Below are 23,913 nucleotides of genomic sequence, written 5' to 3'. Positions count from 1 at the left end.
CAGTATGTTATTTTTTATTGTTCAACTGTAGTAGACAAATTTGGGAAGTGTCTTTTTATTACTTTGTTTCCACAGCATATATTTACATGAATGGAAACTGAACCAATTTTCTTATCATTTAAATGCTCATTGAAAAATTTCTGCAGTCACATCCATCAGTGTTTGTGAGGGATTTTTGCTGCTCACCTCATTCATTTAATTTTAGACAAATTTTACTGATCATTTTTCGAAGGTTTTAAACAAAAGATACAACAAAACCACAAAATTTAAAGCCGTTTTTTGGTCATTATCACAGCGCTGATTGTGGAACTTTGCTGTGCATGAATTATCTGCTGTGTTTCCCACCATTGCACAAGTGTCTATACTTCAAAAGAATTTCATTGTTTTGAATCACTTCTTGATTTCACGTGATCATAAAAATTTGGATTCTAAGATTCCTTAGAATCTGGTTGTTTAAAAATAGCCAGTGCAACATTTTTCAATGTACATATATATATATATCTTTAAGTAATGCAGTATGTTTTGGGAAATAATTTTAATGGAAGCCCTACTATAAATTAAGGACCAAACAAGTTAGATTTGATAAAGTTATGATTATATATCTTGAATTTAAATAAATTTGAATACGATGTGAAGTTGTAGCTGTTCTCCTTAAAGTAATTGTATCATCCATAAACAATTTCCGCATAACTCATTCATTGTGTAGCAATTATATAATTTTAACGAGTTGCAATGTTGTCTTCCATTTTAGTAAATTGGTAATGGTTTTCTTACATGATCGTAGCCCTGCTGAAGTTAGGTAAACCATAGGAGTTGCCTTTTCATCATATGAGTTAAATGCAAAATTTCTTTGGAAGGATCTGCAATTCTGTATACAATGGCATACTTGGTGATAGAAGAGATAATAACTTAATTCCTTTCTTGATCCTTGCTGTCTCTGCACTGACTGCTCCAACCTGACCTTGCTCAGCATCTGATGACCTCTTCTGTTGCTGTCAGTTGCTTGGAAGGCTGCTGCTGTTGCAAGTGGCCCTAAGGGGTGCCCAGGAACCGCAGGTCCACTGACCCATAACAACAAGGGATTTAGATCAGAGCCACTTGCTTTTGACATGGCTGCACAGGGCCACTGCACATAATAGCCATCAGACTAGCCTGTATTTTTCTGCTTGTTAAATGGCATGCAGTTTGTGCTTGTAAGAGCGAAACAAATTTTACATCAAGCACTTGCTGTGATTTTCAGATACTGCAGTAATTACATACGTTACTCCTATTTTGTTTGAGTGTGCCAGAACAGCTTGCAGCATACTTATTTGTTTTAACCAGGAATAATAATATTGCAGTTAATTAGTATGAGGTTACCGCTAATAAATTGGGAAGTGTAAAGTTGAAGGACTTTAAATTGCTTGAGAGATAAAAGAGCGAAGAGGGGAAATAGTAAATGTAGAGGTGCATTGCTTTTCATTTTGGGCAATTTTTCCATACTTTATGTTAGTGTGATAAAGGTGCAACAATGATAAGTTATTACATTGTGAAGTAATTTGTATATTTGCCCAATTAAGTAGTCAACCCCCCTTACTTTTTCCAAGTAGTGATTAGGAGGAAGAACATTGCCTTAGTTACAGATCATTTGAATGGTTTGCTAAAGCATATAAAAATTTTGAATGTTACAAAATCGCACCATTAATTAAGGTGACCAAAGTAACATTGACTTTTCTTTCATTCTGTCTCTCTCAGGGTAATTTTGACTTTGATAGTGTCAAGCTGCAGTATTGACTTGGACACCTTTTAAACATCTCTCCTGATTTTCATTTCCACAAAGTCAAAATTACCCTCCATATTGCACCCACATTTGTTCAATAACATCCAATAGTTTGTGCAGATTTTAGTTCATGCAAAGAGAAATAATCTTGTATATAATGTAAGGACCTGAAGTAAAATACTATTGGAAACCGCAGAAGGCAGACAATTTAATGATTTGGCAAAGGTGAATTATGATATCAAACAGTTCAGTCTTTCAATAAATATGACAAGTCATAGAAATATGATGCAGGTCCATAAACAATGAAAAAATGTTGTAGTGTTCTTCTCAGTAATGTGATGACTTCTGACAAAATGGCCTTATTACAGGTAGCAGCTGTACCACCAGAGTATCTTTAAGTTCTCTCACTTTGATTTAGAACCTCCTGAGTACTGTGTATAACAACTTGAATTATATTATTTCCCCTTTACCTCCAAAATCCTAGCTATGCAAATTTGAAGCGATGGAGCTACCCAGCCAAAGTACTGCACTAGGCTTTTGTCTTTGTCATTAAACTTAAACTAAAAATATAAACCAATTAATAATCTGAACCCTTGACTCAAATTCAAAAGCATTGGGACAGTAATATTTATAACATTTTTAGGATAGAGAAAGCTTTTCTTTGTTTAATTTTAATTGTCAGCTTAACTCAGTGATGGCACTCTCACCTTTGGTTTAGAAGATTATAAGTTGTCCTTGAACCATAGATTCAAACACATAATCTAGGCCGATGCAGGACTCAGAGAGTGCCATATTGTTGGACGTGCTATCTTTCAAATGAAAAGTTAAACCAAGGTGATGTTGCAGATCCCAAAGTCTTCCAAATTTTCTGCCTAACATTTTTTGCTCAACCAACATGGATCAATTGGTAATTTATCGTATTTGCTGTTTGTGAAAGATGCTTTAAATAAGCTTGAGAACACGAAAGGTGCTATAAAAATGCAAGTCTTTTTCATTCTTATGAGCAGTGTTGATGTTGGTTTGTTAAATTCTTATGAAGTCATTCATTCATTGTTTAGCACTCTACTGCCAATTGTATGTTCGTTGTAAGCACTATTATAAATTCATTGACATTGAACTACAATGACATTGCACATGTAAAGAATTGTTTCTTAGCAGTCAAGCTTTATTGAACTGAAATTAATCTTATAGTAATGATAATATGTAAATGTTTACAGTACTTGAAAAGCAAATTCACAGTGGCTAGCAAGCTTGATTGTACTTAGCAGGTTAAAATAACACCTTAATAGGATGGTTAGTGCATTACTTAAGTTAGCATGTGTCTGATTTTTGATCATTAGCTTGATGATGATGATGTAGATTCTGACTGTTAACCTTATTATAGTGAAATGGATGATCATTTATTATACAGGAGCTGATTCCTGAATTTTATTATCTACCGGAGATGTTTGTCAATTCCAACAATTACAACCTGGGTGTGATGGATGATGGAACTGTGGTGTCTGATGTAGAGCTTCCACTCTGGGCCAAAACTCCAGAAGAGTTTGTTCGCATAAACAGACTGGTAAGAGATTTATCTTATTTCTTCAAAGTCTATCATGCAGCAGCTCCTTGCTGATGGAAACTGGTTTACAATATGAGATAATAGTAAACTGAAAAAAAACTTATATAAAATTGTCATTATAACTCTTATCAATTGGCTATGGAGCTGAATACTCAAAGGACAAACTTAGAATTAGCTCAATTGAAGAGCATTTTATTCTTGTAAGCATCAATTGTTTCTATTTTGCAGTTTCAAATAAAGAAAATTGCCTCTTGTGGCTGGATATCAAGATAGAGGCAATTAATTGCTCTTTAATTTACTTATTTCGTGTGTTGAAAAATCCATTGCATTGATGTTCATAAACCATCAATAGATACAACTGCAGTAGTTAAACCACCAAGATATGATATCATCATTGTTGAGGTGTCTTCTTATTCTTGTTGATTTAGCTGAATAAATGTGAAATCTTGGGAGTTTTGTCAATACCATCATATTTTGTTGTCCTTTCTGGAGATGCAAGATAAAAGACAAAGTGCAGCTTTCTCGAACACCCCCCCCCCCCACCCACCTACCCCACTACAAGGATGAATACGGAAGTGAGCCAGAGTGAAAACTCATGCTACCAGCCTACGAGCCTCCAGCACCGTCCCACTCCCAGGCCATTTTCCCAGAGGCTGAATCGGCGGCCAAAGGGCTACTCACTCGCAGGTAGTGGGTAGCCAATTGAGGATACTTAATGGCCAATTAATGCCTATTGTCAGAGGCCGACTGGAAAGTTCAGTTAGCCTGTGTGCTCCCTTAGATGTCAAGGACTAGGCCATGTGCCTGGAGGTGACCTCCCAGCACCATAGCAGCGGGCCAGCACTCCAGGCAGGCTTTGAGGCCCTCCCTGTCTGCCTGGTATCAGCTGTGATTACAAGCTATGTGAAAGGGTCCCCTCCACAATGATAGCCTGGCTGCTGAGGGCATTTTTTAATAGTTTTAAAATATGCAGAGGTGCCTCAAAATGAAGGCACCCTCTCTGTCTTACCGGAACTTCAGGCGTCGTTGCTTTCTGAGCTCGAGGACCTCCTATTGCCCTGTAGCTTCAAGAACATGCACAGCATCCTTAATTGGATGGCGAACCCGCCCTTTGGCCGCTAATTGGCTAATCCGGAGAACATGTTTTCAAGGGACTGTTTCTCTCACTGAGAGGCTGTAACTTCTATATGACCTTGACACTGAGGCCTTGACACAAAAAGCAAAATCCTGCCCAAAATGTTCAACTACCCCCCAGTTGAAACACCTATTCTGATCCCAGTGCAGGGTAGAAGCTGAAGAAAGTAGGGTACTTATGGATGCATTGTCATAGATATTTCTTGTTGAGGGCATCTGTATATCGTCACCCCTATCCTAATCTAACATCTCTGATTGTTTTCCTTATTCTAATCCTTAATTTGCTTCAACACTTGACGCAATAGTCAGAAAGTAGTTTAAACCAGGAATGTATTTTTGGACCAAAATCAGAACTGAACAAGAGTGATATGGACTCGAAACGTTGACTCTGTCTTTCTCTCCACAGATGCTGTCAGACCTGCTGAGTTTTTCCAGCATCTTTTGTTTCTGTTTCAGATTTCTTTATCTTAATGTTTTTTGGAGTAGTGCAAGGAAAGAATTGCAATAAATAATGAAATTATTTGTTTACATTGAGTATTCTGAAATGCTATCTGCTGTTGTTTAGTTGGCTTTTTCTCTCTAGATACCACTTTTTAAAAAAAAATGTATGTTCATTTGATACTTTTCAATTGCTAGACCTAGTTAGCAGTTATAACTGACAACCTGCAGCAATCTTCTCCTACCTTAGTCTGTGTACAGGAATAACTTAAATCTCATTGTCACCTGTATGAAGCAAACATGTCTAAAATTTACTCACTTAATCCTTTGAGGAACAAAAAACAAATTTATCTGCAATCCTGAATGTCTTTTGTGAGGAGAAGAGTTGTAACTATTTAAATGATAGGAAAGTATTAATTCATTAAGCTAAGTAAATTTATATCTTTTAGATACCTCATAATTTAGCTTTACCTAAAGGAAATAGTACCAAAAAAGTTCAGAATGGATAAGTAACCCAAGGCAAGCAAAAAAGAGTCAAGTTTACTTTCTCTCTCCTCCCAACCTTGCCATGAGTTAAATGAAATATTAATGTACTTTTGTGCAAAGAAATTGCAGCAATAGAATTGACTTTGAGATTGATGGCACAAAGGTTCAGTCACAGAATCACAGAATTTTAAGGCACAGAAGGAGGCCACTCAGCCCATCATGGCTGAACCCCCTCTCCAAGTGAGCATTATGACCTGGTGCCATTGCCCTGCCTTTCTCCCCATTGTTTCTATTCAGATAGCCATCTAATGCTCTCTTAATGCATCAATTGAACCTGCCTCCACCACACTTCCAGACAGTGCATTCCAGACCTGAACCATCTTTGTGTGAAAAAATTTTTACTCAAGTCACATTTGTTTCTTTTGCAAAGCACTTTAAATCTGTGCCCTCTCGCTCTTGACCTTTTACGAGTGGGAACAGCTTCTCCCTATCTACTCTGTCCAGCCCCCTCATAATTTTGAACATCTCTATCAAATCTCCTCTTAGCCTTCTTCGCTGCATGGAGAACAGTCCCAACCTCTCCAATCTATCCTCATAACTGAAGTTCCTCATCCCTGGAACCATCCTTGTAAACCTCTTCTGCACTCTCTCCAATGTGTTCGCAACCTCCATGTAATGTGGCGCCCAGAACTGTACACAATACTCCAGTTGAGGTCTAACAAGTGTCTTGTATAAATTGAGCATAACTTCCTTACCTTTGTACTCTATGCCCCTATTAATAAAGCCCAGGATACTATATGTTTTATTAACTGTTCTCTCCACCTGTCCTTCCACCTTCAATGATCTATGCACACCTGGGTCTTTCTGCTTCTGCACCCGCTTCAAAATTTCACCCCTTAGTTAATGTTGTCTGCCCATGTTCTTTCTACCAAAATGCATCATCTCACACTTCTCCACATTGAACTTTGTCTGCCACCTATCTGCCCACTGCACCAATTTGCCTATGTCCTTTTGAAGTTCTACACTGTCCTCTTCGCAGTTTGCAATGCTTGCAAGCTTTGTATAATCCACAAACTTTGAAATTGTCCCCTGCACACCAAGATCCAGATCATTAATATATTATCAGAAAAAACAAGGGTCCCAATACTTATCCCTGGGGAACTCCACTACAAACCTTCCTCCAGCCCAAAAAATATCCATTGACCATTAATCTCTGCTTCCTATTTTTCAGCCAATTTTGTATCCATGTTGCTACTGTCCCTTTTATTCCATGAGCAATAACTTTTCTCACAAGTCTGTTGTGTGACACTATCAAATGCCTTTTGAAAGCCCATGTACACCACATCACCACAGCATTACCCTCATCGACCCTTCATGTTACCTCTTCAAAATACTCCTGGTTAGTTAACCACAATTTCCTCTTTAGAAACCCATGCTGGCTTTTCCTTATCAACCCATGGTTTTCCATGTGACTACTTATTCTATCCCCAATAATTGTTCCTAGAATCTTGCCCACTGCTGAAGTTAAACTGGTCTGCAATTGCTGGGCTTATCCTTACAATCTTTTTTGAACAATGGTGTAATATTTTCAATTCTCTACTACTCTCGCACCTCTCCTGAACCTAGGGAAGACTGAAAAATTATGGTCAAAGCGCCTGCAATTTCTACTCTCGCTTCCTTCAGTATCCTTGGGTGCACCTCATCCGGTCCCGGTGACTTGTCAACTTTAAGTACCGACAGCCTATTCAGCACTTCCTCCTTATCAATTTTGAGCCCTTCTAGTGACAGAGTTTCCTTGTCTGTCACCATGGTCTGGGTAGCATCTACCTCCTTGGTAAAGATGGATGCAAAGTATTTATTTAATACCTCAGTCATGGCCCCTTCGTCCGTGTGTAAATTCCCTTTTAGGTCCCTAATCAGCCCTGCTCCTCCTTTTACCAACCTTTCACTATTTATGTGCCTATAGAAGACTTTGGAATTCCCCTTTATGTTGGCTGCCAGTCTTTTCTCATAATCCCTCTTCGCTTCTCTAATATGCTTTTTCACTTCCCCTCTGAACCTTCTATATTCCTTTTGGTCCTCAATTGTATTTTCTACCTGACACCTGTAGTAAGCACACTTTTTCTTCTTTATCTTAATTTCTATCTCCTTTTTCATCCAGGGAGCACTGGATTTGTTTGCCCTACCTTTCCCTTTTGATGGAATATACCTTGACTGTGCCTGAAGCAATTATTTTTCGAAGTTAGCCTCTTGTTCAGCTACAGATTTTCCCGCCAACCTTTCATTCCATTCTATCTGGCCCAGCTCTGTTCTTGCCCCATCAAAGTCAGCTCTCGTACAGTTAATTATTCTTACTCTGGATTGTCTACCACCCTTTTCTATCATCATCATAAAACATAGAATACAATGATCTCTGCCTCCTAAGTGTTCCCTCACTGACACTTGACTTACTTCATTTCCAAGAACCAGGTCCACAGTGCATCTTTTCTTGTTGGATTGGACACACAGTGACGTAGAAAATTTTCCTGAGCACAATCTAGGAATTTTTGTCCCTCTCCGCCCTTGACATTACCACTGTCCCAGTCTCCATTTGGGTAATTAAAGTCCCCTATTATAACTACTCTATAATGCTTGCACCTCTCTGTAATTTCCCTGCAGATTTTTTCTTCTATGATCAATCCTGCTCCATAACCTACCATTCTAAATAAGTGTGTTTTTTTCATAAAATGGACATGATATTTGATTCCTCACATGGTCGGACATTGAAAACTTTTGATTGCATTCACCAAACTTGAGAGAGTGCTTAAGCATAGGCCGAGATGATGAAATGTTATATGGGACACATTGGATTCCTCTACTGTGGATCCACGAGTGTCAGGGGATATCATTTGATTTTAGCTGTCAGAGTGAAGGTGTGAGGACAACTCAATATTTTGGAGTTTTTGTTTAGTTACCTTTGAAAATCAGAGCATATTTTTAATGCAACAATTGTCTCAGGAGGTTTAAATGGATGATATAGCCTATAATAGTGTAAATTGCACTCAATTGGTGAATGGAGAAATATGATAGCCAAATGATAATCTCTTATTCCAATTTTTTGTGCCAACATGCTATGTCATAATTGGCAGGAAATGAGTGCATTTATGAATGTAGAATTAGATCAAGTTCTTTTTAATGTCTGGAGAAGTTACATAGATTGTAAACTTCATATTTCAGGCCTGTCTTTTTCTTTTTTTATTCATTTATGAGATATGGGTGTCGCTGGCAAGGGCAGCATTTATTGCCCATCCCTAATTGCTCTTGAGAAGGTGGTGATGAGCTGCTTTCTTGAACCACTACAGTCCATGTGATGGAGGTACACCCACAGTGCTGTTAGGGAGGGAATTCCAGGATTTTGACCCAGTGACAGTGAAGGAACAGCAATATATTTACAAGTCAGGATGGTGAGTGGCTTGGAGGGGAACCTCGAGGTGATGGTGTTCCATGTATCTGCTGCCCTTGTCCTTCTAGATGGTAGTGGCCGTGGGTTTGGAAGCTGCTGCATAAGGAGCCTTGTTGAGTTTCTGCAGTGCATCTTGTAGATGGTACACACTGCTGCCATTGTGCGTCAGTGTTGGAGGGAGTGAATGTTTGTGGATGTGGTGCCAATCAAGCAGGCTGTTTTGTCCTGGATGGTGTCAAGCTTCTTGAGTGTTGTTGAAGCTGCACTCATCCAGGCAAGTGGAGAGTATTTCATCACATTGCTGAATTGTGCTTTGTCAATGGTGGACAAGCTTTGGGGAATCAGGAGGTGAGTTACCTGTCGCAAGATTCCTAGCCTCTGACCTGCCCTTTTAGCCACGATATTTATATGGCTAGTCTAGTTCAGTTTCTGGTCAGTGGCAACCCCTAAAATGTTGATGATGGGGGATTCAAGGATGGTAATGCCAAGGGGCGATGGTAGATTCTCTGTTGTTGAAGATGGTCATTGCCTGATGCTTGTATGATGTGAATGTTACATGTTACTTGTCACTTGTCAGCCCAAGCCTGGATATTGTGCAGGTCTTGCTGCATTTGGACATGGACTGCTTCCGTAACTGAGGAGTCGCGAATAATGCTGAACATTGTGCAATCATCAGTGAAATCCCCACTTCTGACCTTATGATGGAAGGAAGGTCATTGATGAAGCAGCTGAAGATGGTTGGGCCTAATAGATGTGGCAAAATTCAACCGGTGTAGCCAGGAACCTGGTGAGAATATTGATTTTTTTATAAATGACCTGTATCACTTAGCAGATAACTGTGACCATGGGCCATTGAAAAAGGAGCTCATCAGAGACCGCATTGTAGTGGGGTGATTGCTGAAGCAACAAGGGAAGTCAGATCTCCTACAGTCCAGAGAAGATCTCACTTTTTCCAAAGGAGCATAGATAGCCAGGCAGGCTGAAATTCACAAGCAAAATATACTATCCATCCTGGGCGAAAGGGAACCTTCCTGGGGGCAGATCACCGAGTCAGTCCAATTCATGAACCATAGGACTATCAGTGCAACTGCCGGAAAATAGAGCCTGTATGAAAAGAGCGCGGACGGCGACATTGTTTCATGTCTGCATTGTGGTGGGAAAAAACCTAATCAGTGGGAAGCTTGCACAACTGAATGCCATATGCAACATTAGGGGACATTTTAAAATAGTATCCCATAGCAGCAGGAAACTTCCATCTTCAGGTCAAAAATTTAATGAAGAGCTATTCCAATCTGCAAGTTTCCAAGCAATAAATGACACTGAAGAACAGGATGTCATCTTAGGTGAAGTGACAGAGCCGCAAGAGTATTTCTGGTATGTAAATTTCATGGTCAATGGCTGGAAGACTAATTTTAAACTGGATACAGGAGCAGGAGTGCCCATTCATTCTGATTCCAAACCGTGGCTGAAGTCTGAGTTTCTCCAGCCATCTTCACCATCTTCATGGTGCAGCAGATATTCCACTGAAGGTGAGAGGTGAGATAACCACTACATTTCGTTATAATGACATAGAGCTCACTGATAATCTAAATCATCATTTGGTAGTACAGAACTTGAGTATTGCTGGAGAAAGAGATTTTTTGTCGCAGCTTTTCATCTTGCACTCTTCAGGACAATTTGCAAGAATACCAAATGTAAAGGGAAGAGCAATTTATACTAGATGAAAGAAAGTGCTGATTGGTTAGCAAGTGGAATCCGATTGGTAGGGGCATTGCTGTGGAGAATGCACCCATTGATGATGACTGACAGTTAACTGCCAAGCATTGTTTGAAATTTAACCCAGGCAGCTTAACCCTGGTCAAGGCATTGCCCTGAGGAATAAACCAGCGAATGGCGGTCACTTATTTGTCCTTTTCTTCGTCTATCTGATTCGCTCATGAATGAGACATTACATACTTCATTTGTTGCAGCAGTAGGAGTTTGTAGATAATCCACAGCTGTACAAATCATAACAGGAGCTCAACAAGCTTTGTTCTTTCATGTCAGAGCAGCCAGCAGACCAACCTCACCCCAGATTACCAAGAAGAAGGGAAAGAAAAAAGAAAAGACAATGGAAATCTCTATTCAGCGCCTGTATACTGCAGAAATCTCTATCTGCGTAGGTCAGTGCCATCCAAGGAAGATTGAGAGCATACATCCTACACATCCTCAAAGAGAGCTGAGAGCACAGCCTGAGGTTGATGCCACTGGTGCAAGAGACTGTTGGGGGTGCTAAGGGAGGATGGGGGAAGCACATGGTGGGGAAAGTAGAATGTGTAAATAATTCATGTTGATCAATAGAATGAGAGACTGGGGACAGGTCTAGTGTAAAGGGTTCATATCTGTTATGCTAATAGCTAGAGTACAACAGATAAGGCATTTACAACAATCTTCAGCCAGAAGTGCCAAGTGGATGATCCATCTTGGCCTCCTCCTGGGGTCCCCAGCATCACAGATGCCAGTCTTCAGCCAATTCAGTTCACTTCATGAGATGTCAACGAATGACTGAAGGCACTGGATACTGCAAAAGCTATTGGCCCTGACAAAATTCCAACAATAGTACTGAAGACTTGTGCTCCAGAACTAGCTGTGCCCTTAGCCATGCTGTTGCAGTACAGCTACAACACTGGCATCTACCCAGCAATGTGGAAAACTGTCCAGATATGTCTTACAAAAGGCAGGACAAATCCAACCCAGCTAATTACCGCCCCATCAGTCAAATCTCCAACATCAGTAAAGTTATGGAAGGGGTCGCCAACAGGGCAATTAAATGGTACTTATTCAGAAACAGACTGCTCACTGATGCTCAGTTTGGGTTCTTCCAGGGCCACTCAGCTCCAGACCTCATTACAGTCTTGGTCCAAACACGGACAAAAGAGCTGTACTCAAGGTGAGTGAGAGTGACTGCCCTTGACGTCAAGGCAGCATTTGACCGAGTGTGGCATCAAGGAGCCCTAGCAAAACTGGAGTCAATGGGATCAGGGGAAAAACTCTCAGCTGGTTGGATTCATACCTAGCACAAAGGAAGATGGTTGTGGTTGTTGGAGGTCAATTATCTTAGCTCCAAGACATCACTGCAGTAGTTCCTCTGGGTAGTGTTCTAGGCCCAACCATCTCAGCGACCTTCCTTCCAGCATAAGGTCAGAAGTAGGGATATTCATGGATGATTGCACAATGTTCAGCACCATTCGTGACTCCTCAGTTACTGAAGCAGTCCATGTCCAAATGCAGGACAATCTCTAGGCTTGGGCTGACAAGTGGCAAGTAACATTTGCGCCACAAGTGCCAGGCATTGACTACCTCCAATAAGAGGGAATCCAACCATTGCCCCTTGACATTCAATGTCATTGTCATCACTGAATCCCCCACTATCAGCATTCTCGGGGTTACCATTGACCAGAAACTGAACTGGACAAGCCATATACATACCTTGGCTACAAGAGCAGGTCAGAGGCTGGGAATTCTGTGGAGAGTAAATCACCTCTCGACTCTCCAAAGCCTGTCCACCATCAACAAGGCACAAGTCAGGAGTGTGATGGAAATACTCTGTACTTGCCTGGATGAGTGCAGCTCCAACAACACTCAAGAAGGTCAACACCACCCAGGACAAAGCAGCTCGCGTGATTGGCATCCCATCCACCACCTTCAAAATTCACTTCTTCCACCACCAACGCACAGTGGCAACAGTGTGTATCATCTATAAGATGCTCTGCAACAACTCACCAAGGCTCCTTAGCACCTTCCAAACCCGCAACCTCTACCACCTAGAAGGACAAGGGCAGCAGATGCATAGAAACACCACCACCTGCAAATTCCCCTCCAAGCCGCACAGCATCCTATCTTAGAACTATATCGCCATTCCTTCACTGGGTCAAAATTCTGGAACTCCCTCCCTAACAGCACTGTGGGTGTACTGTACAACAGGGACTGCAGTGGTTCAAGAATGTGGCTCACCACCACTTTCTCAAGGATAATTAGAAATGGCCAATGTAAATGCTGCCCTAGCCAGTGATGCCCACACCCCGTGCAAGAATAAATAAAATTATCAGTGATGTCAGATCACATGTAACTGGAACCTGAGGGAAGAAGGTGCTAATGGACTCCTGCTAAAGTCCATTTCTCTAAATTGTGTAATAGTCAGTAAATGGGGGCAGCTCTCATCTTTTCCCTGATATTACAGCGCAGCAGCGGAGCTCTCCGATGGATACTGTGTTCCACATTTCTGGAGAAGCTGGGCTGTGAAGATGCGGGAAGGAATGGGGAGCAGCATTGAGGCTTGGATAAGTTTGAATGGAGCAGCAATCCGATGATGATTGCCGTTCCGCGGATGATCCCGGCCAATATTTGTTGCTAACGTCCCTTCCCATAATATTTTGTGAATGTTTCAATTTTAATATCCCAGTTTAATATATCTTGATTTAGTGCTTTTTGTATGAAAATGAACCTTCAGGGTATCTTTTCCACTTTGCAACTTAGAAATTGGTGTTTCCCAGCCACAGTAAAAAGGAAAAGGAGGTGGAGAACCTTTAAATCAAATCTCCACTGCTCCTGCTATTTCCTGCAGCTTTACCACGTTTTGTAATTAGGCTTATGCCTGGAGTAGTCAGAGGTCATTGTTCCCATTTAAACAACATTGGGGCATTCCTACACTCCCCCTCTGTTTTATTTATCAATTGAGCACTTCACCATTGGGGCAGCAGAAGTTATTTGGTGCAAATACCTGCCCTAGCACCCCTGTGTACCATAGTGTTTGTGTGGTGTTGGGAGCTGGCCAAAGATGGAAAAGCAAGTCGAGTATTCTCCATCAGTTTCTGCTGCAACCCAATGTTCAGGTGGCCAAGCATTCCGGTGTTTAGGCCTGTGCCTGAAGTATGTCCACGGAAGAAAAGCTACCCTTCCTTGACCTATTTTCTTCTTTCTCCTGACATCTACCGTCCATTTTGGATGTACATCTGAATACAACAATTGGCCTATTGCCTAAAAGCATCTTCAAAGGGATTTTTTTTTGATTAATTGGAAATCCAAAATATAAAGATTGACTTAGTCATTTCTGTAATGCAGTAGTTCACCCCTTGCAATGTCTGAAAGGGCCAATGTCAATTGAGTGAATTCATCAGCACCCAGATGAGTGAAGTTGTCTTTTACAAGCTGCGGGCTTACGCAACAATGAGTAATATTGAAAAATATCTTCCACTGTGTCTGTTGTGTCTGTACCGAGGTATAACTAGAATTTTACCATAATGCTATTTATGTCATTTGTCATGAATGACACTGATAAAACCAACCATCATGGCCAAATTACGACTGCAACATTCATTGATTACTCCAAATAAGATATCATAAACAGCTAGTGGCAGTTATGAATTTTCTATAAACTTCTTAAACATTTAATAAAGATATTCAATTTTATGTGGTACTGGCATGTTACGGCATACTATTATAATATTTTGGCCACTTTTTCGAATGATTTCCAAATTGTGTTTTCTCAATATTTTCTTAATGTGGGAAGGTAAAAAGGAATTAGTGAGCACTACACACTTGCCTTGTTTCAGAATATTGGAACATATCCAAAGATTACTTGTATTTATTTTCTGATACCTGTTCTGGAAAATAAGCAGCCTTGCAGATTTAACTCTTTGGGTTAGCTGTATCTGCCAATAAAATTTTACACAATGATTGCAGTTCATGAAATGCACACTACTTTGATCTATGACCTTTTGTGGTACTAATCGGGTTCCTGATATCATTATACCACACTCATTAATCATATTTCCTGGAGCCCGTCACAGAGCCAGACAGCCCAAACCAGTGTTTATAGCCCCAACTTGGCAGGCTCCTGCCGCATAGATTATTACGGTGTGATACTTTGGCTTCAAATGACCAGAGCTACATCAAGCTGTGTCTACAATTAAAGTCAGATGGTCTTCAGGTTGAGCAGGGATATAGTGTTGCAGCTGTCTGTCTTCTGTATGAAACCATAGCTGAGAGCAGATGATATATAGGAGGATGTATAATTATAGATTGTACACCACTGGGTCAGAGCTACAGCGCACAACATTAATTAACTACATGCTGTGTGAAATTCATGTTGATAGTATGTGTTAGAATGACAGTCATGTTATTTTATTAAAGCCTGTAAATTCTTTTTAAATGCTGGATTCTAATCTGATGCAAACCATTGATTTTAGTAGATTTAGTCTATGTGTGGGGGCAAAATGCAAGAGGTTTTATAGAAAATTGATATTCCATGAAATGCCTTTGCTAATATTAATGGTTTTAATGTGCGTTGTAGGTAAATTATTTGTTCCAGTAGGAGTACACCATTCAGCTATTAATAAAATATACACACCTCCACTTTCGCTCTTTAATGAGATGAACCTGGACTACAACTTGATGAATTATTTTAATCTAAATTAATTAACCTTTTCAATATAAGGTTACTTCAGATTCAACTAAGAGTTAACAATGAACTAACTGCCACTGTGGAAACCAAACCTTTTCAGTTCTTTGGGTCTCTTCTACTTGTACTCCGAATATGTGTCTTACCTGAATCAATAGCTATGATTGCATATACAGGTTTTATGTTGTCAAATATTTACTAAGGCACAAGAACAAAGCAGTTAAAATCAGAGTTACATTTAGTAAACAGCATTCAAATTTATATTGGAGCTCTTTCAGTTTCAAATCCTGGACATTAATAATGAACGGTGCATCAATTAGGAATTCTGTGTTTTATAGTGCCACATCAAACATTATGTGTCAGATTTCATGACCGCCTATTGCTCTGAAATAACATTAATGTAAATTAATTCTGCACATACTTAGGGACGTGTTTTGCCAATGAACTGCCTTGTTGATGAACAAGTGTGGAATGAGGGGTTTTCCCTCTGCAATTCTCTTTGTGGGAAGCAAAATTCAATCTCTGGCTCTGCCATCTGCAGAAGTTGGGAAACTAAATGAAAAGTTCTTTAATTTAAATCTATTCACTTCAGTGTTGCTTTTGAGCAACTCCTAATAATTTGTTCAGCATTGAAGCTCGAAGTGATATAGTGCAGGGAAACAGCTTTGTTAACGGTAAGGCTGCTATTAGTATTTCTAACGCTCTGCAGCAAAATTGCTTTCTCAAATTAATTTATTTGAAAAAAGTTTGAGATTGCTGATTAAGTTTAAAACTTTGGAACTATATTACAAATGGTAAGTTGGATGATGCATTATTTCATAAGGAGAAGAACTTCTATCATGTAATCAATTTCTTATTGTGATGCTAAGGTAGATCTGTATCCCTTTAAGGCCACAAAGCTTAATTATTAAGTAAGCACAGGCCCATGTGAAGGACGTTTTAATTGCTACATGATCAGCGAATTTTGCAGATTGGGAAGAGCTTATTTCAGGCTGTATATCAATAGGGTTAGAGTCATTATGACCCAGAAAGAGGCCATTTGGCCCATCAAGTGCATGCCACAAATGATTGATTTTAAAAGTAAACACAGGTTGTTTAGCACCTGTAATAAAGTGTGACATCCAGTATGTGACCAAAGCATGCTCAAACACTGGGAGGCACATTCTTGATTATTTGGGATCATGGGAAATGTGTTACTGGATTCTGGTAGTAATATGAGGGAATGTTGTGGTAGTTAGGCACGTGGGGGACAGAATAATCCTTGAGTACAAAAGACTGCTCACATGTTGTGATTGCATGTTGTAATAATGATAGGAGGGTGGATTTGAAGTCGTCACATGGGGACTGTAGTTGTGTGCTTCAGGAGCATTAGGAGGTGGGGGAAATGGGGGTTTTGTTGCATCTGCTTGTAGAGTGGGTGTATGACGTAACCATTGCTGGTGAAATGTCCAAGGATAGTAAAAAGAAGTGAGTACTTAGAACTGGCGCAGCAAGAAATGGTAGGTGAGGATGGTGCAAGGAAGATATGAAGTGCTCAAGTTGGCTGAGGGTGGAAATGGAATGAAGGAGAAATAATTCTCTTTATTCCCCAGGGCTTTGGAATAAAAATGTTTCTCGAGCAATGACTTGAAGAAAACAATATGTAAATTAGATGCTTTTGAATATGTATTTTAAATATTGGAGGTTTCCTTCTCACTAATCTGGAATGGAACGGCAGGAAAGTGTTACAGGAAGTCAGTGTGTTAATATGAAGAGTATTTGCCACACTCCATCTGATTGATTCAAATTCCACATTCATTAATCAGTGGCAAATTTCAGCTAAATAAATAGGCACTGTACCAATTGAACATCGAAATACCAGGCAAAAAAATGGCCCATGGTTTAAAAAAAACCTGAGTGATGAATTTATTAAACTTAGTTTGTTCTGTATTCAATATTTTTCGACAAGATTTTCCATCAGAGAGTGTTGTCAGTGTTTTTGCAACTTAACTCTTGTGTTTAAGATTTCTCAGAATGAAGAAGCAGAGCACAGCAGGTTTCAGGTCCAAGTGTGCATTTATGCAGGTAACTCCCAGAATTATTTCTTAAGATTGACAGGAAGACTAGTTATTCACAGAGCGCACAGAACCACTGCAGTCCATTGTGGTGTAGTTATACCCACAGTACTGTTCAGAAGGGAGTTCCAGAATTTTGACCCAGCGCAGTAAAAGGATGGTGATGGCGTGTTGCTTGGAGGGGAACTTGAAGATGGTGGTGTTCCCATGCATCTGCTGCCCTTGTGGTGGACTTCACAGGTTTGGAAGGTGCTGTTGAAGGAGTCTTGGTGAGTGACTGCAGTACATCTTGTAGCTGGTACACACTGCGTCGATGGTGGAGGTAGTGAATGTTGAAGGTTGTGGATGGGGTGCCAATCAAGCGGGCTGCCTTGTTCCTGGTTGGTGTCCAGTTTTTCGAGTGCTGTTGGAGCTGCCCTTGTACAGGGAAGTGGAGACTATTCCATCACACTCTTGACTTGTGCCTTGTTGATGGTGGACAGGCTTTAGTGAGTCATGTGATTTATTCACAACAGAATTCTCAGCCTCTGGCCTGTTCTTGTAGGCACATATTTATATGGCTGGTCCAGTTCAGTTTCTGATCAATGGTAACCCCCAAGATGTTGATAATGGGGGATTTAGTGATGTTAATGCCATTGAATGTCAAGGGGAGATGGTTAGATTCTCTCTCATTGGAGATGGTCATTGCCTGGCACTTGCATGGTGTGAATGCTACTTGCCGTTTGTCATCCCAAGCCTGAATGTTGTCCAGGCCCTGGACACGACTACTTCAGAATCCAGGGAGTTGCAAATGATGCTGAACATTGCACAGTAATCAGCAAACATCTCCACTTCTAACCTTATGATGGAGGGAAGGTCATTGATGAAGCAGCTGAAATAGTTGGGCCTAGGACACTACCCTGAGGGACTCCTACAGTGATGTCCTGGGACTGAGATGATTGACCTCCAACAATCACAACCATCCTCCTTTGTGTTAGGTATGGATCCAACCAGCTTTTTTTCCCCCTGATTCCCATTGACTCCGGTTTTGCTAAGGCTCCTTGATGTCACAGTCGGTCAAATGCTGCCTTGATGTCAAGAGCTGTAACTCTCTCCTCACCTTAGAGTTCTTTTGCCCATGCTTGGACCAAGGCTTCTCTGAAGGAAACCCAAGTAAATTTGTAAGATAGAATGTTAATATTTAACAGTGTGGTCAAAAAATAATTGGTTTGTGTAAAGGGAAGGAACACAGACTTTGCACGTGGGGGAGGGTAGGATCGGTGCAACCGTGAGCAGGGATTGGTTAGACCATCTGAAGTTCTGTGTAGAGAGTGATGTTTAAGATATCAAAGGCTCTCAGCTACCTGCTTGGAGATTATCGTGGGGATTGCAGGGATTCAAAACCGTAAAATGAGGCTCCAAGTTAAAAAAGAGAAGCACCACTAGGTAGGAAAATGATGGGAAGTGGAGGGCAGGATTTGTGATCTTGCAAGGCCTGAATTATAACAAAACGCTGAGAAGAATTGGGGCACAACATCGACCATTCCCAAATGCTGAGAGCATAGAAGAAAATATTGTTGCTCATAAATTGGTCAAGCACAGTGTGAATGCAGTTGCAGGAGGCATTGGTAGCATTGATGCCAAGAAGGGGAATGAAGTACACAAAGAGCTTGTTGAGGAGGGGGAAAGATGCTGTCCCATGAGTCGCAGTGGGTCTGGAGAAACTGCAGAATGCTTCAAAAACTTTAAGTAAGGGCCTGCCCACCTGGAAAGTATGCATTTGTTAGCAGCCATTTTCAGAAATTTAGGGTCGTGATGCTGTATACAGTTATCTCATTGCACTTGCCAGGCTGTAAGTTGCAGGGGGGGTAAGAAATAATAATCAAAACATTTATTTTAGGTTCATTACTTTGCTGGAAGTGTTTTAACTTCAAGCTATCCCTTTTGTGACATTCAGTTAGAATGGAGGCACTTCTGTAGGTCACCTGTTAGGCAAGATGTGGAAAGGCATGAGGATGCAGATCGCCCAAATTAAAATGAGCTGTACTTTTGCACCAAATCTTATATGACATTTTAAGATTCTCAAGGTATGTCATTGTCACCTATAGGCATGATAGATATTGCAAATAAATATGAACATTTTAAAAAAGAATTTTAGCATAGACAGAGACTGAGGTTTCAATACATTTTGAAATGGAATGGTACAGTTCATTCAGCAGTCTTGGGGTATATGCCTTTTTGCTGATTTGATATTTGATACAGAGCTTAACTGACCTAGATGAAACTGCTTCTGTGGCAAAATAAAATAATTTGTTTAGGCACATGTGGCTGAAACTGTTCTTAACTGTATGTGATAGGGCGGTTCCTGCAACAGTGTAACCTCTCATTGGGTGAGCAATACCATAGTAGCTATACTTTTTTTTGTCAGAAACTGGCCTTATATCTAGTAACATGACAAAACATATATTTGATACATGCGGTTTACAAGTCCTAAGAAATATGTACATTGTTCACTCTAAATGGGTGAGTTAGTTATACAGTATAATGTAGTTTACAGTTTGACACTATTCTTAATAGAATCACACAGCACAGAAATAGACCATTTAATCCATTGTGCCTGTGCCAGCTCTTTGAAAGAAGCATTCAGTTCATCCCACTCTCCTGCTCTTTAACCATAGCCCTTCAATTAGCCCTCTTTAAGCACATACCCTGTTGCCTTTTGCAAGTTACTATTAATTATACTTCCACCAATATTTCAAGCTTGCATTTTATGGATTATTTTGGAATAATAGGTTATAGACAAGTTATTCGTTTCACTTTTTAGTATCCCAGTGTTGAATTATTTTCATGAAAGTAAGATTTTATGGTTCAGTTGTAACTTGAGAATTCATCTATCATAAAAATAACTAGCTTTCAAATGCAAAGCAAAATACAATTATCATGCTTTCTGTTGCTGATTTAATGTACCTGCATGCTTAATAGGAAAAGGTATAAGGACAACATACAGATGAAACTTGGATTTATCTCTCCCTTTAACTGTCCATCCGAATGAATGTGCTCTCCTCTTAATTTCTCCATTCACTAGCACCTAGATGTAAGTGTGTGTGTGAAATTCTGGTTCTCGATCTCGCCATGTGTGTCTGACCATTGCTGCAATTATTAGCTAGTACAATAATCTACTTAACTTATAGACAGTATTCACTGTGGCCAGCGATTGTATGTGTGCTTTATAATCTTTATGTTACACCTTGCTGATAGGTGGAACAGGTGTTAGCTGTAACACCAACTTGTGCTGCACCAGCTGGTAACATCTTCCTTGAGCAGGCAGGTGGGAAGAAACGGAGCACTGGAAACATTTTTAAAATTCTCAGTAAAATTGAAGTTCCAGTGAGCAGGGAACTGACAAAAGAATCCTTGCTGTGTCTACAGTATATTTCAAAGGACCATGGGTATGACACACAAAAAAAACTTAGTGTTATGATCTCTGGAGAGACAAGTAACTTGTTTATTTATATTTTTGGAAATCCAAAAACACAGGTATTTACTCAAAAAATGAAAAAATTAGACCAAAATAATTTTAGTGCACAAAAACCAAGGATTATGAATAATAATAACCATACTCTATCTTAAGTTATTGGTTATGTTAAAGATATTGAAAGTACAAAGAACACAGTTACTTTTATCCTAAACTGAACAACTTAACTCAAAGTTCCTTCTGCACCTATTTGACTTAACACCCCCAAAACTCAAGTCAGATACTTAGCAGCAATTGGAACGTTCACCACTTAGTCTGTGTCCTGTTATATGGCTTGAGATCGCTTAGGCCTTCTGCTTACTTCAGGCATGGTTGTCCCTTCAAATCTGTTTGAACCGTCCCATGGTTGTAGATGCCCTGTTCAGCAAAGGCATTGCTAGCATCTTAAGTGTAACCACCTCCGGTCAGAATTCTCCTGTTTCCAATGTTTTTTAACTCTGGAGTCTTGTTTCTATGATCTCTCTCTCTCTCTCCCTCGACCCATCACTCTCTGCCCCCTCACGCTCTGCACACCCACCTTCCTCCCACCATTTGCTCTTTTCTCAGCTTGGCTATCCCCAGAGTCCAACTCACTGTTAGTAGAGAGAGTCCTTCAGTTATCAAGAATTTTAAATCCTTTTCGCCAACACACAAAATTCCAACTGAAACCTGCCTGAAAGAAATGTTGCCTGCAGCTAACTTGTTCTATACTAAACCCAAGCTGCTTGAAAACAGAACCATATCAGGAAACTACTCACACGACCAGTTACTGGGAGCAAGCTGTGTTTAACAAGAAATCTTCTTTCTTACAAAAATATGAAGAATTTTTTCACAACCCTTTAGCATTAGCAACACTTCAGCAACCACCTTACTACATATGATACACACAATAATCCCCTCTCCAAACTTTGATCAAAATTCAAATGTCCAACACCTTGCAATTCCATATCCTTGATCAAAAGATGATAGTGTTTAAACAGATAGCGGGATTATGTTCAAGACTTTTGGCAAAAAACTAAAGTTTATAAATCTTCTTTATGCAGCTATGAGTTATTTAAACACATAGTCAACTCTGGATAAAGTGTCTGCAATTACATTTTTCTTTCTTGCAACATGAATATTTTTTGAGGTAAATGGTTGTAGCATCAGACTCCAGCGTAACTAATAGAGATTCTTGATCTGGAATTTCTTCAGAAACATTAGTGGATTATGGTCTATGAAGATCACAGTCTCTGGCATTTCCGGAAATATATATTTCAAACTGTTGAAGAGCCAAGACCTAATGCTTCCTTTTCAACTGTGGAGTACTTTTGTTGACAAGGATCAAGTCCTCTTAGGAAATAGCTGATCGAACGCTCTGTGTTAGCATCATCATCTTGTAACAACATGGCTCGCACACCCACATCACTAGTATCAATTGCTATCCTGAATAGTATATTGAAATTTGGAGCAGCCAACACAGACTCATTTGTGAAGACAGCCTTTAATCTCTCAAAGATAGTCTGACAAGATTCTGTCCAGTCATAAAAACAAAATATTGCGGATCCTGGAAATCTGAAATTAAAACAGAAAATGCTGGAAACACACAGCAGGTCTAGCAGCATCTGTGGAGAAAGAAACAGAGTTAACCTTTCAAGTCGGTAAGATTTTTCTACAGAGCTAAAGAGAAGTAGAAATGTTCCTATTTCTTCTACATTTCTCAGTTTGTCTCTTCACAAATGCTGCCAGACCTGCTGAGATTTTCCAGCATTTTCTGTTTTAATCTCTGTCCAGTTACATTTGACTTTCCTCAATAAGTTTATTAATAAGTAATCACAGTGCTGAAATTTAGGACAAACTTCGTTTAAATTCCACACATTCTGAGGACCCACAGTATCTCTTGTTTAGTTTGAGGAACAGGAAAGTCCATAACCTTACTTTAGCCTCTCTGGGTAACACGTGGCCTTGACGGCGACATATCCCAAATAAATGACCTTGGCCTTGAGATATTTGCTTTCGCCAAATTTATCCTCCGCTTTTTGTAGTCTCTCATATAGTGCACTGTAGTGTTTCACATGGTCTTCCCAAGTGTCACCGTAGACCAATAACTCTTCAATATATACAACATGGTTCACTAGCCCTTTAATAACTTGATTTGTTAGCCTTTGAAAAGTAGCTGGTGCATTCCTCATTGTAAGTGGCATCACATTACATTGATATAGGCCATATGGGGTTACAAAAGCATAGATTTTCTTGGCTTCATCTGTTAGTGACACTTGTCAATATCCTTTTAATAAGTCAACCTTGCTGATAAACTCTGCGTTTACATCTCTATCGAAGTAATCTACAATTCGTGGTATAGGATAGGGTACTCATTTTATGATAATCAATGCAAAATTTTGGTTCCATCAGGTTTAGGTACCGGTACAACTGATGAACACCAACTGCTTTAACTCTGTTCAATTATTTCATTATCCGACATGAAGGTGAGTTCTTCAATGACTTGAGCCAATTTCTCAGGGTTCAGTCAGTAACAGTTTTGTTTAATGGAAGGAGTACTTCGCATATCAACATCATGCATAGTTAAATAAGTTCATCCTGATCTACCTCTGTACATTGACTCATATTCCTTCAGCAATTTGACTATATCACGCTGTGGCTCTGCTGGAAGATAGTGTAATATTTTATCCAAACTTCTGTATTGGCTTATCTTATTTGAAAACTTTCCATCTCTGTCTCATTAGTTGAACACTCAGGCAGGGCCCGGGAGAGCCCTGTGCAAATCACTGGGGCCTGTGCCCTGGCGGGGAGGGGACGACCAGGACTAGGGCAGTATCACCCCTTCACTCTCTCAAGTGGCTGCCTCATGCCTTAATGTGCTTGTAAACAAGAACGCAATGGGTTCTCCGCCCTGGGTCAAAATTCCAGCTGTTGAGATTCAGTTACCCTGAAGTGAGAGCCAGATGTCTGTGTGTCTATGGGTTTTGACAGTGTGTCTGTGAGAGCGTGTGTCTGTGAGAGCGTGTGTCTGTGAGAGCGTGTGCGTCCGTGAGAGCATGTGCGTCTGTGAGAGCGTGTGCGTCTGTGAGAGCGTGAGAGTGCCTGAGAGCGCGAGTGTGTGAAAG

The 23,913-nt window shown here is 40.1% G+C and overlaps 1 protein-coding gene across 2 annotated transcripts in view; it reads left to right on the top strand.

The window, feature by feature from the left end:
* lrba (LPS responsive beige-like anchor protein) overlaps positions 1 to 23,913 on the top strand; it is a 917,803-nt gene that overhangs the window by 728,600 nt on the left and 165,290 nt on the right. For both annotated transcript variants that reach the window (XM_041200623.1, XM_041200530.1), the window contains exon 46: positions 3,171 to 3,323. In XM_041200623.1, coding sequence (XP_041056557.1) covers positions 3,171 to 3,323 — 153 coding nt within the window. The remainder of the gene's footprint in view (positions 1 to 3,170; positions 3,324 to 23,913) is intronic.

This window comes from Carcharodon carcharias, chromosome 1, assembly GCF_017639515.1.
Source record: "Carcharodon carcharias isolate sCarCar2 chromosome 1, sCarCar2.pri, whole genome shotgun sequence".
NCBI classification, from domain to species: domain Eukaryota; kingdom Metazoa; phylum Chordata; class Chondrichthyes; order Lamniformes; family Lamnidae; genus Carcharodon; species Carcharodon carcharias.
The sequence above is the reverse complement of the archived record's forward strand: the minus strand, read 5'-3'. Positions and strand labels throughout refer to the sequence as shown.